The following is a 16,516-nucleotide window of genomic DNA, read 5'->3' as shown; positions in this document are numbered from 1 at the left end:
CAACCATGGAGGAGATTTACAGCTGTGACAACAGTCACTGTCTCACCGTTGCTGGCTTCTTTCTCATACCCACGGATCTCTTGGTGCAGCAGTGCTAACAATAGCTGTGAAAACAGCAAAAGCTAGTCTTCTGCCTTTTTTGTGACTTCTCGACCTAATCATGTTTAGCTGACTTAAGGTTTCCTGCTCTGCAGAGAAAAATGTGATATATACACTAGCTACTAGTGTAACCATTTTGTCAGTTTTAATACTATCAGTTGTCTTACAAATACAACATTTTTTGTGGCTAGTGATGCAAATAACTCCTGCACATACAGGTGCTGGTCATAAAATAAGAATATCATGACAAAGTTGATTTATTTCAGTAATTCCATTCAGAAAGTGAAACTTGTGTATTAGATTCATTCATTACACACAGACTGATGTATTTCAAATATTTATTTCTTTTAATTTTGATGATTATAACTGACAACTAATGAAAGACCCAAATTCAGTATCTCGGAAAATTAGAATATTGTGAAAAGGTTCAATATTGAAGACACCTGGTGCCACACTCTAATCAGCTAATTAACTCAAAACACCTGCAAAAGCCTTTAAATGGTCTCTCAGTCTAGTTCTGTAGGCTACACAATCATGGGGAAGACTGCTGACTTGACAGTTGTCCAAAAGACAACCATTGACACCTTGCACAAGGAGTGCAAGACACAAAAGGCCATAGCTAAAGAGGCTGGCTGTTCACAGAGCTCTGTGTCCAAGCACATTAATAGAGAGGCGAAGGGAAGGACAAGATGTGGTAGAAAAAAAGTGTACAAACAATAGGGATAACCGCACCCTGGAGAGGATTGTGAAACAAAACTTATTCAAAACTGTGGGGGAGATTCACAAAGAGTGGACTGCAGCTGGAGTCAGTGCGTCAAGAACCACCACGCACAGACGTATGCAAGAGATGAGTTTCCGCTGTCGCATGCCTTGTGTCAAGCCACTCTTGAACAAGAGACACCGTCAGAAGCGTCTCGCCTGGGCTAAAGACAAAAGGACTGGACTGCTGCTGAGTGATCCAAAGTTATGTTCTCTCATGAAAGTAAATTTTGCATTTCCTTTGGAATTCAAGGTCCCAGAGTCTGGAGGAAGAGAGGAGAGGCACAGAATCCAAGTTGCTTGAGGTCCAGTGTAAAGTTTCCACAGTCAGTGATGGTTTGGTGTGCCATCTGCTGGTGTTGGTCCATTGTGTTTTCTGAGGTCCAAGGTCAACGCAGCCATCTACCAGGAGGTTTTAGAGCACTTCATGCTTCCTGCTGCTGACGAGCTTTATGGAGATGCAGGTTTCATTTTCAAACAGGACCTGGCACCTGCACAGAGTGCCAAAGCTACCAGTACCTGGTTTAAGGACCATGGAATCCCTGTTCTTGATTGGCCAGCAAACTCGCCTGACCTTAACCCCATAGAAAATCTATGGGGTATTGTGAAGAGGAAGATGCAATACGCCAGACCCAGCAATTTAGAAGAGCTGAAGGCCACTATCAGAGCAACATGGGCTCTCGTAACACCTGAGCATTGCCACAGACTGATCGACTCCATGCCACACCACATTGCTGCAGTAATCCAGGCCAAAGGAGCCCCAAATAAATATTGAGTGCTGTACATGCTCATATCTTTCAGTTGGCCAACATTTCTAAAAATCCTTTTTTTGCATTGGTCTTAATTGATATTCTAATTTTCCGAGATACTGAATTTGGGACTTTCATTAGTTGTCAGTTATAATCATCAAAATTAAAAGAAATAAACATTTGAAATCAGTCTGTGTGTAATGAATGAATCTAATATACAAGTTTCACTTTTTGAATGGAATTACTGAAATAAATCAACTTTGTCATGATATTCTAATTTTAAGACCAGCACCTGTACATATCAATGAGTGCATGCGTGCTGTTTGGGAGGATAGATCCATTCACATTACAATTAGATACAGGTTACTTGCACTGAAGAATGGGAACTGTCAAGATCGGTAAATCAGATCTGAGTAAAAAACTGAAATTGAGCAATGAGGCATGTAATATAAACATAGCTTTATAGTGCTTTTAGTCAATCAGATATATGAAAAGTACTATGCAGCCAACTTAGTACTTTTCTGTGTATAATATATATACTTAATATATAATATTTAATACCAGGTGCTAATATTATTAGTTCACTTGAGCTGCTTACTGTTGAACATGCTGCATGAAATTGCTCATGAGTGAAACATTTCTGCCTCAGATAAATTCTTGCTTTTTCTAGTGATTTGCCTTTTGTTGAATGACATTGCAAAACTAAATTTTATAGGAAACTATATTCTGTTGAATTGAAGTGGGTAATCAGTAGGAGTAATGTGAATTTTGAGTATATATTATCGTTATTATATGTTTTGTTTTAAGTTGTTCTCTAAAGTAATTTTTTACATTTGTCGTCAGTTGGATGTTAAGCCTTTTTGCCCCCATGGCTGTAGCCAGATGATGTTCTGACATTGAATTGTGTTTTACTTTAACTTATTACAAACAGATATGACTTTCACAGACAGTACACAAAGAAATGATTTTGTGAATTACAAACAGAATTGACCGTGTTAATCATCTACAGTTGAGGGTGGGAGCAAAGAGGTAGCAGATTGGGGGTTCCTTGGTGGTGCTGGTGTGAAAGAGATTGAAGTAGAATTCCATATTAAAAGACATCTCCAATGGTATTGTTTAGTAATGTTACAGAGGTGGTTTATGGTTGGTTCATTTAGAGCTATCATGCTAAAACACTCTAATAATATCAACATTAATACTGCCTCATTATACAGTGGGATTAAATAAATGACTACCGACAAAAACTGAAGTTACTAATTAGTTTTATTTACTTAATAGCATCGTCCTTATAATGTCCTTATCACATTCTGAATAACAGCATCTCCATTAGCTAAAAAAAAAATTGTGCTTCTTTTTGTTTAGTTCCATTAATACATTTGTGGTATCCAGCCCCATTTTATTTTAACTTCAAAAAAGTGCTTAACACTGATTTTGATTGGTATTTCAAACATAATGATGATTTGCTGGTGGACAATAGTGTTGCTTTTTTTAAATGCAAGGCTATGCTCTGATTAAAAAAAAAAAAAAAGTAATCAGTTCTCAGATTTATTGTTGCATGTGGTGTACACAGTAAAGTTAAGCGTCTGAATGGCCAAGTGCATCATGCTGCCACTGTCTGGCTGCCCCAAATCTCACTTTGTAGATTATGTCAAGTATAATATTGTAGTAGGAAATTTTAAAGCAAAACAGCAGAGTTTCCTTTTGCAGCATGTCCAAACACAATCTAAGATGCGAAAAAAAAAACAGATTTTAAGATAACACAAGACAATGAAATTGCTATTCCAAAGTGATTGAGAAAAGGTTGCCACCTTTGACATGCTGCATTCGTCAGTGCTCTTATTTAAACTTTGTGAGTGATGAGAAAATCATCTGGAAAAGCCTACCTGCAATTAGAAATTGTAGTCTCCATATCAGCATCTACCAGATGGTTGCAAATAAGGTGACATTGGGAGTGGGTGATATCCAGAAAAAAATTTTTTTAATATAATAGTTTTGTGAAATGGATTCTGCTCACAGCCGCAACACATGTAAAGCACTTGAGCTTTATAGTGCCCTTGCCAAACACATGAGCTTCGCTGAACTTTCCTCCTTTTACTTTATTTCTGCAGGCAGCCTTCATTTGCTTCCAGGTTTTTTGACATGGAAAGGAAAAGTATTGCATATCAGGCATTTCATTTTATGTGGAGGCAGGCACTACACGTTTCAAACTATCTTACCACCATTAAATGTCCTTTGCAGCATTCTAAGCATTGCCTGTAGAACTATCACTGTAATAAAAATCGCATTTTCTGGTAGCATTTAAAATACTAATACAATATTTATGCAAACTGTCGCCATAACTTTTTAACTGACAGTAATTTCAGAAAATGTGACAAGATCAAAAATTAAGATTTTTCTTAATGTCTTATTCCTGTACAAATGATGTACAGAAGTACAGATGTATCTAGCTATTCACTTGGTACATGTAACAACGTGGAGAACTAATGCTGTGTGTCGTCTTCTTCCTCTTCAACTTTTCCCACTTCTTTGTGGAGGCTGGGTTGAACTGATGGTGTGTGCATCAATAGTTAAATGCTGTTGACCCTTTTCCAACAGAATAGCAGACGGTCTTAAATGTTAGATTGCTTTATTTTAAGGACATCATAGACATAATTCACAAATCATTTGTTAAAAATGGTAATCCTCAGTTCTCACAATAAGCATAGGATTTCAGTGACTAGAATTGCATGAACTATTTTAGCAGACTACTCATTTTTCAAATTTAGAATGACCCTCCTTTATCTTTATCCTGGGCATGTCTTGCTACTGAGGCCTAAAATAGTGGTCTATCCTGGATTAATGATGTTCTTAAAATTATCCAGGATGTGATTTTGGTTGTTTCCCAAACTGTGTAAACAAGTATAGACCTACATATTTTCATTCTTTACATGCTCCAGTGGTAGATGTTTTGAACTTGAATGCTGCATTGATTCATACAGTGTGACATGAGTAGCACATGTCATTAGGAAACACAGAAGAGTTTGTTTAAAGAACAACATGTCCAAAATATAGTTTGACAGCTAGGAGGACAGAGTTAACAAAACATGGCAAGAGAAAATATATTTTTAAAGGCAAATGGAAAAAAGAAATGCTGAATGTACTGTCTGTAGAGCTGGTATGCATGCATCAATAGTAGTAAATAAAGGTTCTAGTGACGCAGAAGTGCATATTCAATCAACAAACCACAAAACTGCTTTTAAGGATAATTGTCAGTTTTACAGACAAGCTATTTTATGTGACCAGGTAAAACAAGCTGCCAACACTACAACTGGGGGTAACTTCAGATCAATGAAAAGCCAGGTGGATTAAAATGTTGTATGTATGGGACTGTAGCCGATTTTTTTTTGGGTTGTTTGGCATAGCATACAACAGTGTTTGACATGTTTCATTATGTTTCAAAATGTTTATTTAAAATGACTAATTGTATTGACCAGTTTATCAAATATAAACTAGGATTTTTAAATTGATTACATTTTTTGATTAGTGAAGGTGGTAAAGATGTGTTGCTTTAGAGGCATGAGTTGAATATTTATTACCCCAACAGAGTTACTGCCACATTTTAACTTCAGAGGGTAATGGCTTAGTTGTATTTTATAATATTGCATTGTATAAAGGCTTAGTTTTTGTATATATTCTTCTGTTGGGCTATATCCAGCATTTCCTATGGATTCTTTAACTTCCTCATTCTGGAATCTTAGGCCTAGGTGCGTTTGTTCATGTTCTTTAAATCTCAATTTCTTATCATAATTCTTTGTGTGCTACTAAGTTGTGTTTATTATTTCATTATGATAATCTCTGTCCAGTTCTAAATATATATTTTTTCATTTATATTTTGAAAAATTCTGCCTTTTATCTATTTACACCTTTGCATCAGTGTTTTTTTACTTAGTTTGTACTCACTTAGGAATACGGTCACTGTTCCACTGCATATACTAAAAGGTAGTTAACAGGATTGTACCATCAAGAAGTTGGTCTGACTTGACACACAGTTACTTTCTGTCTAAATAGCCATACGTATTTGAATTATTTATCAAAGAAGTCATGATTTTTCAAATATGTTTTTGGGAATGAAGTAAATTCAGTTATTGGTTTTAGGCAACTGAGAATGTAATCACACTAATTTTTAATTTTTTCTTTCTAATACAGCTTGTAACTCTTCAAGAAGCTAAACTACTTTTAAATGAAGATGACTATTTACTAAAATCAGTTTATGACTACTGGGTTAGGAAAAGAAAAAATTGTAGGGGGCCTTCTTTGACTCCCCAGGTTAAGCAGGAAAAGAGAGATGGATCAACCAATAACGATCCCTATGTGGCCTTTCGAAGAAGAACAGAAAAGATGCAAACAAGAAAAGTAAGTAAATCTCTTTGTTTATTTTCTCCAGCTTAATTTGTCTGTGTAAATAATAAAAATTTAAACTAATGCATAATACCATAGAATATGACATTTTTTGAGAATGTGTACATGTAGTAAAAGCACTGGAGTAATTAAACATTACAGGAGTGGTTGTTTAGAAGAAGATATCAGAAGTATCGTGCACTTGAAGAATTAGGACAAAGATTAAAGGTAAGGGTTTTAAGATAGTTGTAAGACCAGCAGTGATGTATGGAGCTGAGACATGGACAGTAAGGGCAGCAAAGAAGATGAAGTTGGATGTTACAGAAGTTAACAAGAAGGTTCAGAACAAGAAACGAGACAAACGGGTAAAATAAAAATAGGAACGATATCTAAGATAGTACAGGAAAGTAATTTTAAGTGCTATGGAAAAAAGATGGGGATGCAATGAATATGTGGGCTTAAGAGTGAACGATAATAGAAGTACAGTAGAAGAGAAAACAAGGGAGGCAGAAGTGGTGGTGGATGTAAAGTAAAAAGATCGGACTATGGAGGAGGTGTAGGATCAAGCTGTATGTAAGAGTGGCAATAAGGCACGTTGACACTTCTTTGACATTGTTGAAAAGTAGAAGACAGGAGCTATTGAAACATTCCATGGAAAAATAGAATTGTGGAAGAACTGAACATTGTGTTATACTAGAAAAGGGCTACTCTGTCTGCTAAATCAACAGTTCTCAAGTTCATATCTGGAGGCTCTCCAGCACTGCAGTTTTTATTCCAACCAATTTCTTCTTTTAATCAGAATCCTATGTTAAATAACCAAGATGTTACTTCCCAAATAGGTAATTTTATTTTACTGAAAGAAACAGTAATTTAGATGGAGGAAAAAATCTTTTTAGATTTTTGGTGTTTTGTTTTTGTTAGTTTTCATTGTTGATTATTTCATTATTTACTAATAAGTACACAAATGTAGCACTGAAATAGTTGCTCTTCAGCAGTGAGGGTTGTTTGCCCTGGTGACTTTGTCTTTATAATTAGGACAGTAGGCTTACACAGAAAACGTGGTTTAAAAGATAATGACTAGGACTGGATATCAGAACTGCTGTCCCAATACAATTTGATTTTGATTCACAATGTTTCTGATTCTATTTGATACCAATTTCATCTTGATTGAATTAGCGTGCACTATGTTTGAAGTGTTTGCATTTTTTTTTTTATATAAAGATTACTGAACCATGCATAGAGAGCATTAATATAATGTGACAGATTTCAGTAACACTTTATTTAAATGGTGTCTATAGAGTGACTTCATAAAATACCTGTATGTACAAGCATGGTTGACATTTAAGAAGAAATACCTGATTAGTAATGAACAGTTAACAGTATTTGCAAGATGTGGAGCAAAATATCATTGCTCTTTATGAAAAGTAAAAGACTTTTTGATAACACTGTACTTATTCAAACTTCACCATAATTAGTTAACTAGCATGTATCACCATATCAGAGTCCACTAATATTATGGGAACTCCTTGTTTTAATATAATGCAATGGCGTCTACTATATAAAACATCTATATCATCTTGTGAATAATATTATTATAAAATAAGTAAATATTAAATAAATATTAGAAATAAATATTACATAAATTAATATTCATTCTTAAATAATAAATGTTATTAAGTAACTTGTTTATGTGTTATGAATCTCCATGTAGACACCCTTCAACTAAACCGTTAGCCAAATTTATTCCCCTATTGGTCATTTAAAATGAGCTTGATCTTGAGTTTGTCAAAATTATAAATACAGCAGGAAGACTTGTGTCTTTGTATAATTCTACAAGGTACACATATCTTCAGTTGGTCACATGTATCAGTCACATTGATGCATCATGAAAATGTGTCCTCATAGTTCCTCCACAGACAAAAAAGAAGCATTTTAAACAAGGATCTAGAGCTGATGCTTGTTGATAGCAGCATTTGATGAATGGAACATAAAAGACTAAGAACCAGCCATCATGACTGACAATGCGTTATAGCTTATGGAGCTACTTCACATTGGCTGCTTTGCTCACACACTCACTTTGGTATTGCAGAAACTACTGAAATTTCCAACAAATGACCAATTGCTTGGCCAAGTGAGGCACGTTGAAAAGGTTTTTCCACCGTAGCAATACAGTTAGACACATTCTTAAATAGAAAGAGAAGCTTACTGGACTTGCCAACACACAAACTTTTGATTGATGCAGTCATGCAACGGAACAGCACATTCAAGATACCAGAAAGATTTTTGGAATAACAACATGTAGGCAGTGAGGTTGCTTCCTGTGTGACTGCCATGAGGCATTCTTATCTGCAGCACATCTGCCACAGGTGCCCATTTGTTTATAATGTAGTGGTAGGTGATTGTCATGTAGGAATCTGTCCAGTGACCTGAGAGATGTGGCAATTCTTTGCTTAAGAACTTCATAAAGCCTAAGTACAGTAACTTCACTCATTTGCTTTCTGGTTGGTATAGCATACCGCAGTTCCAAAATCTGTATCATTTGTCAAAAGCCCCCACAGTGTAGGGTCTCTTGTGAAACAATATATTCTTACATTCTGGGCTTTTTACAAAACAATAAATAAAACAACAAAACTTAAATACTTGTAAAGAGCAGCTAATGTGTATACGATGAGCAAACAAATACTCCCATTCAAGTAAGCGAAAGTCAGCATTTATGCCATAGATAGAGCTCTTCTTGCCCTCATAAGTGTTGCCCATAACACTAAACACTAGCTCACTGGGCACTAATGATAATGGACAAGCCAAATGTCAGTTTGGCCAAGCAGAGAGGATCAGAAAGACAAATATCGGAGTAGATATGCTTTTAATGTTTTTAAGTAATCAGGAGCAATGATTTTTTTATAATATGAGCTGCATACAGGCATGTGAAATGTCCCAGCTCTTTTTTTTCCCCTCTTTGTTCATGTCCCTATTTACAAAAATGTTTTTGTGATGCACAGTGTTTTTCATATGTAAATTGTGCAATGCCCAAATCTTTAGCACTGCATGCTTTGCCAGACACAGCACAAACATGAAAGCAAAATTATTAGTAATAAGAAAGCAGTAAATGTTAAGTACAAAAGAGTATATAAGTAGAACTTAGAACTTTTAACTTATGTTCAAATATATTTGAATATTTACTTATTTTGAATATGAGTATTCAAACTACATTTTTGTATAATTTCACAGCCCTACACAGTGTTAATATTGATAAGGTATTTATTGTTTGAGAAATGCTCTGTAATGCTTCAAAGAGTCTAAACACTTAAATACTTCAACTTCTTCAAGATCCACACATCCAACCTCCCATGTGAAGCTATCTGCTACACATGTTTAAAATAGCTGGCTATAGTCTATGTAGCCACTTATTAGTTTATACTTTGAAGAACTACCTTTCAGAAGTTGTTAATGATAATGTACATCTGCTGTAACATATTGTAAATTCATCATGCAAATGGAAAAGCAGTTACAGATAAGGAGCTGTACTTGCAACATTTTTTTCAGTTTTGATAAAAACATGGAAGACAGATGCAAATATTTTTGTACTCCATTTAGTTCTTTTACTTAACCATTTTGGGATGCTCCAAAATAGAATATAGCCACTGAAGTATGTTCACATGCAATTATTTTTTAATGCAAAGAACACTTGTAAAAGTAAAGTCTCAAATCATCTAAGCATTTATGTTTATTAACTGTGGCATTAACTGCTTTTGAAATGGAAAGTGTACTCAAGTTATTGCGTCATATGCACACACACAGACAGACATAATTCTAAAAATGGTATTTAGGACTCGGGGAGGTCTAAAACATTGAGATTCATCAAAATCTAGAAATAGAATTTTTGTTGGATTCCAATACTTTCCCTACACTTCGTATACAAGAAAGTCACAGAGGTCTAAAACGTCAAGATTCATTAAAATCTCGACATTGAATCTTTGATCACATATTTACTTTATATACGAGAAAGTAAAAAATGAGAAAAATCTAAACTTTACTTGAAATAACTTTACTCTGAGCAAAAAATAATTTCTTATTAAAAGAGAGGTCTTCAAGAAATGAGGCTAAAACAGAATTTTTTTTCATTTGTTAACTATATAGTAATAACAACATAATTTTGATATGTGAAGCCCAAATATCCAAGAAACAGTTTCACAAAAGGTTTAACAAAACAAGTATGCTTTTATTAAAGAATAAAACCAAAGGAAAATAAATTGCTGAATTGACAGGTTGCTGAAGCTCATCTATCAGTTGGTACAAAACAAAAGATGATACATATGTATGTGTTTACGCATTTTATTTTCAACCAGTTGTCGCAGTGGTAACGCTGCTCTGTCGTAGATCTTCGCAGATGGCACAGTGAATAAGCTACTGTTTAGCAATGACGAGGTAATAGATTCAAATCCTGTGTCTTCACTGAGTTTAGCGCTTTGATTAGTGAACTGCTATTATTATTATCATATAACAACATATATTTGGTGTGAATCTGTAACACCTTGTATAAATTTATGGTACTTGTAAAAGTACACGGACATTCATATCAACATGTCATTTGAATGATTTTTTTTATTTTTTTTATTCTTGTTTTCTTGTTATTCTTTTTTTGTTCAGTTTTATCCTTGGATTTTTGAGTTAAAATTATTCAAATGACATGTTGATGTGAATGTCATTGTGCAAAGAAAAGTAACATCCACCATAGACACTGAGGTGTATTTTTTGCTCAACAAGACACCAAGAAGAAATGATTGAGCTGCGTTTGTGTATCTGCTTTTATCCCATCAGTGCTAACTTTTACAGGTACCATAAACTTACACAAGCTGTTACAGACTCAGATCAAATTTATGTTTTTATTATATAATAGAAACAGTAATAGCTCACTACTCAAAATGGTAACTATGAGGAGGACCTGGAATTGAAAATTCAACCTCTTGATTATGAGGCAGCAGTCCTTATCTCTGCACCAGCCAAGTGTACTTTGTAGCAATTGATAGTTGGGCTTCAGTTTTTAGCCTTTGCTAGTAACGTGTAAATTGAACAATTTCTTTTTCTTCGGTTATATTTTTGAATAAAAGCACGCTTGCTTTGTTATACCTTTTGTGAAAGTGTTTTGATATTTGGACTTAAGTCTTCACACATTATACACTTCATGTCAGCATTTTGTCAATTATTACTATAACATGAAAAAAGTTTTTGTTTCAGTTATGTGTTCAATGTTTCTTGCCTTGCATTTCCTATCATCCAACATTTACATAGACCATTGTAGACACAGAACACACATGAAATTTATGTATTCCAAATAAAAATATATTATTTACCCTACACAATTCTAGACACCTTACTGGCAGATAAACAGACTTTAGCTCTGAGTATTTTGCGTCTGACTTGACTTCAGCTGCCTCGATGGAGGATGAGTGAGTGAGCAGGCTGCCAGTGCTGATTGTGACATTTGCAAAACAATAACGCCGATGATGACAAGGTGTGCACATTACGAATATTTTCATGGGCTTCAGAAATTCTAGTGTTAAATTAATATGTAGCGAATCTGCAACACATGCCCCTGGGGATGGTAATTGAACACGACACTTGAACTGTAAAACTTCATGCTGCAGCGCTTTAAAAATGTATTTTGAGGAATACTAATAAATCAAGCATATCATGGAGTACTTCAGCAAACGTCATTTTCAACGGAGTCAAAATTGAGATCAGAATGTAATTCAAGGTCTTCATATTCCTTATCACTAGAATTCGTAAACTTCACTACTCCTTCCTCAACTATAGGTCTCTTTTTTATTTTGTGTCTAATGTAATATGCAAATAATGTTGTTACATGACAGAAAGACTATAACCTGATACTATACTAATCTTCATCACTGTGTTTATTTTAAGTATTGTTCTTCAAGACTATTGTATTTAAAATATATTCATTTTGACAGCAGTATTCTAATCCTTGTCAATTGCTTTTTCCAGAATCGTAAAAATGATGAAGCTTCATATGAAAAAATGTTAAAGTTAAGAAGAGAGTTCAGCAGAACAGTAACGATTTTAGAAATGATAAAGAGACGAGAAAAATCAAAACGTGAATTGCTTCACCTTACATTGGAGGTTGTGGAGAAAAGGTATTTTTTGGTGTTTTAAAGTCCTTATTTTAAAAATTCTGCATATGTTGTTCACTAAATTAACAAGTGATAATTGAGTTAGATAAGGTCAGATTATGTGGTTTCTTTTTCCCATGATAAAAAATATCTTCAGCAGAACTGAAAAACAGTTAAGTTTCAGGGTTAGACAAATGAACAGATAAACACATCATTATTGATATTTCATAATTTAGCATCCCATTCCTTTCCTACCCATGTGTCCCATTTTGAACACTGGGTATAAAACGAGTATGAAGGAATACTGCTGCCATAACAACAACCACTTCCTGAATGTTGACTACACAAAGGAGGTCATTCTTGACTTCAGAAAGAACAAAGGCAGTTATCTACTCCACATAAATAGCTTCCATGTGCAGTCAGTTAACAGTTTCAGGTTCCTGCGTGTCCAGATCATCAATTGCCTTTGGTGGTCTGTCAAAAAGGTGCAGCAGAGACTAAAAAAAATTGGGATGGGGACCAAACCACTAACAATTTCTTCTGCTATACTATTAAAAGTATCATGACGGGATGCATCTCAGTGTGATTTGGTAACCTTCCTTGTTAGGATCGTAAACTCCTCCAAAGGACAGTATGTACAGCTTCCAAAGTCATTGGGACTGACCTTCTGCAGCTTCATTCCATCTACACTACAAGATGCCTATGGAGTGCTGAATCCATTATCATTCCTTGTTTTCACTGATGCCTTCTAGATAGCACTGAAATCTCACCGTTCATTCCACCCATTTCATGGACCGCTTCTTCCCCCCAGGCCAAAAGGTTACTGAAGTCTAAGTAACCTAATATTGCATGTCCTTCACTGTACCCACTTGCTTATTTATATCTAATTGTTCTGTATGCTGCAGGAGTTCTACCATGTACTTTTTTTTCACCTGCTTTTTAACACTTTTTGTATGTCTACAGTTCTGTTTTATACTTGCTACTGTTATTTACTGTGTTTATTTACTGCTAGTCTTATTTGTTTATACATCATCTTATTGTCTGTACATATTTCTCTCCCCAACCAGAAACCTGAACTCCTCCATAGATAGATTTGTTTAAAGTAAATGTTTTAGCTTCTGTATGCTGGATTCTGCCCTTTGGTGAATAGCTGAAATTTGTAATCATCCCGCCCAATGAGCTGTGTAATTTGGAGTTTTTTGTGAAGCTGTTGTTGAATCTGATACACCTGAAATGAATATCCAGAACAAAGACAGTGGAAACAGTAATGAATTCACAGAACCATTGAAAAGATATAACCCCAGGTTTACAGGCAGTGTGTCAAAGTTCAGTAATTATGTATCGTTCGTAGTTTCTTGCCCTCGACTTTCTTTGGACAGAAAGGAGCTAGGGTCATTTTCTTATCTGGTTCAGCCTTTGACATAATAGCATGAATTATCTTACTTTAACTCTGGTTTGGATTGAGAATAGTTATGTGGATATGCGTTATGTTAATACCAGTCTTGTACAAAAGTTTGTGAAGATAAAGCAAGTGATTTGCTGCATTTTTTCTATGAATATTTCTTGATTTTTACAGGAGTTTTATATTTCGTTTAAAGTGTTTTATTTTCCCAGTGGTGATGCAAGGTTTATGCATTTGCATTGTACACGCGTAGTTAATCCAGCAACATCTTCCTCAGAACATTTGATTAATTCAGAGAAAAGGCCATTCAGCCTATCATAGCTTAAGAATTTCTTTTTTTAGCCACATTATTTTGTATCTATAATTCTCTATATAAAGAATAACTTTCCACCATTTGTCCAATATTTTTTACTAGGTTCAATCTTTATTTTAGACTTCCGCTAATGCTGCAATATCATTTTTGTAATGTGGAGGCTGAAACCATTTTTCAGATGAGGCCTTAAGACTTTATTAGATACCTTAAGCTTAAACTCCCTTGGCTTGTACTTCATGCATTTTCCTATCTTGGATGGGGAAGGATAGTTGGTACAGTAATCCCTCCTCGATCGTGGGGGTTGCGTTCCAGACCCCCCCGCGATAGGTGAAAATCCGCGAAGTAGAAACCATATGTTTGTATGATTATTTTTATATATTTTAAGCCCTTAGAAACTCTCCCACACTGTTTATAAATATTCTCCGCACAGTTATACAGTAAACCCTTGTTTATCGCGGTTAATCCGCTCCAGACAGATAAATGAATTTCCCAGTAGGATTCTTTATTTATAAATCTAATATTTTCGTAGTTAGAGCATAGAAAACCTGTTTACGACCTTCTAAATACGTTTTTTAACATTATTAGAGCCCTCTAGACATGAAATAACACCCTTTAGTCAAAAGTTTAAACTGTGCTCCATGACAAGACAGAGATGACAGTTCTTTCTCACAATTAAAAGAATGCAAACATATCTTCCTCTTCAAAGTGCGCGTAAGGAGCGGAGAATGTCAGAGAGAGTAAAGTAAACAATGAAAAATCAATAGGGCTGTTGCGCTTTTAAGTATGCAAGCACCGCGATAAAGCAGCGGCAATGAAGGGATCAATGCGAAGGTAGCCTTTCAGCATTTTTTACAGGAGCGTCCCTATCTTCTAAGCAAACAGCCTCTGTGCAAAAAGCCCTCTGCTCACATCTCCTCCGTCAAGCACAGAGAACGTCAGAGAGAGAGAGAGAGCGCGAGATTAAAGCAAACAATCAAAAAATCAATAAGTGTGCTTTTGGACGCACCTCGATAAAGCGGCATTTCTTAGAGGAGCGTCTGTATCCACTAGGCAAACAGCTTCTGTGCAAACAGCACCTCTGCTCACACCCCCTCCGTCAGGCGCAGAGAGGGTGAGATAGAGGCAGAGACAAGCAAACAATCGAGCACCACGCAGGAGGCATATCTTACAGCATTGAGGAGTTTTAGTTAATATGTAATACGTGCTCTGATTGGGTAGCTTTTAAGCCATCCGCCAATAGCGTCCCTTGTATGAAATCAACTGGGCAAACAAACTGAGGAAGCATGTACCATAAATTAAAAGACCCATTGTCCGCAGAAATCCGAATCAGCGAAAAATCCATAATATACATTTACATATGCTTACATATAAAATCCGCGATAGAGCAAAACCGCGAAATTCAAAGCGCGATACAGCAAGGGATCACTGTATATAAAATAGATCCCTATTCGTGGTGGTTATTCAGAAACAAAGCATTGGTTGTTAAACAAGATATGTAATATAAGAAGGTGTAAAAAGAATGGGCCCTTCACTTAGCATAGGAAATCACTTTTTATTTTATTTGAATTGCCTGATTATTTCTCTATGTATTTTATCTGTTTTCTTTGTAATTCTTTCTTTTTTATAAAGCACTTTGACCTACACTTTTTATATAAAATTGTGCTATATGAACATTATTGCAAGCTCCTGTTCCAAACTGTAGAGATGCATCTTTATAAATTGTTGATGGGTAATGAAAAGTCAATTGAAGGACAAAGTGTATGGGGTAATTGATAGTTACAAAGGTTGTATTATTCTGCTAATGATCTTCAAAAATATTATTGTTTTCATTTTGTGGTAAGCATTTATTTTTTTCTTATTTGTAGAAATTACAATTATTTTACATATATCTTTTTGTTTAGATACCAAATGGGTGACTTTGGAGGTGAGATTCTTAATGAAGTGAAGATTCCAAGACCAGAGAAGTCTCTTTATAGCAGTCCAGTAACACTCCTAAATGGGAACCACCATAAAGTTACAGAATGTAAAGTCAAGGTCAGAAAAATTGTAGTTATGTACGCTGTTGCCGTTTTTTTTTTTTTTTATTTGTCTGCACTCTTGACAGCTTTATTTTTAAATAATGTAAATCATCTCATGTTACAGCACCCTCATCACATTTCAGTCAAGGAGGAAGTTCATGATGTCCGACCAAAGAAAAAATACCCGAAGAAACCGAAAGATATTTTGCACCAGCAGTCCCGTACAGAGCTTGTCCCTGCCATTAATAAAAGTGACATTAAACAGTATGACTTCCATAGTTCTGATGATGAAGAGCTTTCACAGGTATCTAGTGGAATTCATAAAGGATTTCTAAGGGATAAATGTAAAGATTAATAAATGATTGGGAATGGATTAATATGAATGGATTAATTAATGTTACATAAAATAGTGAATAAGACTTTCTTCTCATTGTGTTTTTCTGAAACACAATTTTTTCCTGTAAATATGAGAAACTCTTGTGTAACACAGAAACAAAGTAGTGTTTTTTACTATACATGTTGTGTGAGAGAGACCCTACTGGTTTATTTTTACTTAATACAGTATAAAAATGATGTAGATTAAAGAATGTTTAAAAGATTTTCTTGATAATGAAAATAAATTAGTAGGGTGCAGGAATAAGGTTTAACTGTGTATTTTATGGAGGCATAAA

At 35.0% G+C, this 16,516-nt stretch overlaps 1 protein-coding gene across 2 annotated transcripts in view; it reads left to right on the top strand.

The window, feature by feature from the left end:
- The window catches only part of epc2 (enhancer of polycomb homolog 2 (Drosophila)), a 118,778-nt gene that overhangs the window by 85,398 nt on the left and 16,864 nt on the right, over positions 1 to 16,516 (top strand). For both annotated transcript variants that reach the window (XM_039757349.1, XM_039757348.1), the window contains exons 4-7: positions 5,793 to 5,999; positions 11,988 to 12,136; positions 15,729 to 15,861; positions 15,970 to 16,149. In XM_039757349.1, coding sequence (XP_039613283.1) covers positions 5,793 to 5,999; positions 11,988 to 12,136; positions 15,729 to 15,861; positions 15,970 to 16,149 — 669 coding nt within the window. The remainder of the gene's footprint in view (positions 1 to 5,792; positions 6,000 to 11,987; positions 12,137 to 15,728; positions 15,862 to 15,969; positions 16,150 to 16,516) is intronic.

The sequence above is a fragment of the Polypterus senegalus genome, chromosome 6, assembly GCF_016835505.1.
Source record: "Polypterus senegalus isolate Bchr_013 chromosome 6, ASM1683550v1, whole genome shotgun sequence".
NCBI lineage: Eukaryota > Metazoa > Chordata > Cladistia > Polypteriformes > Polypteridae > Polypterus > Polypterus senegalus.
The sequence above is the reverse complement of the archived record's forward strand: the minus strand, read 5'-3'. Positions and strand labels throughout refer to the sequence as shown.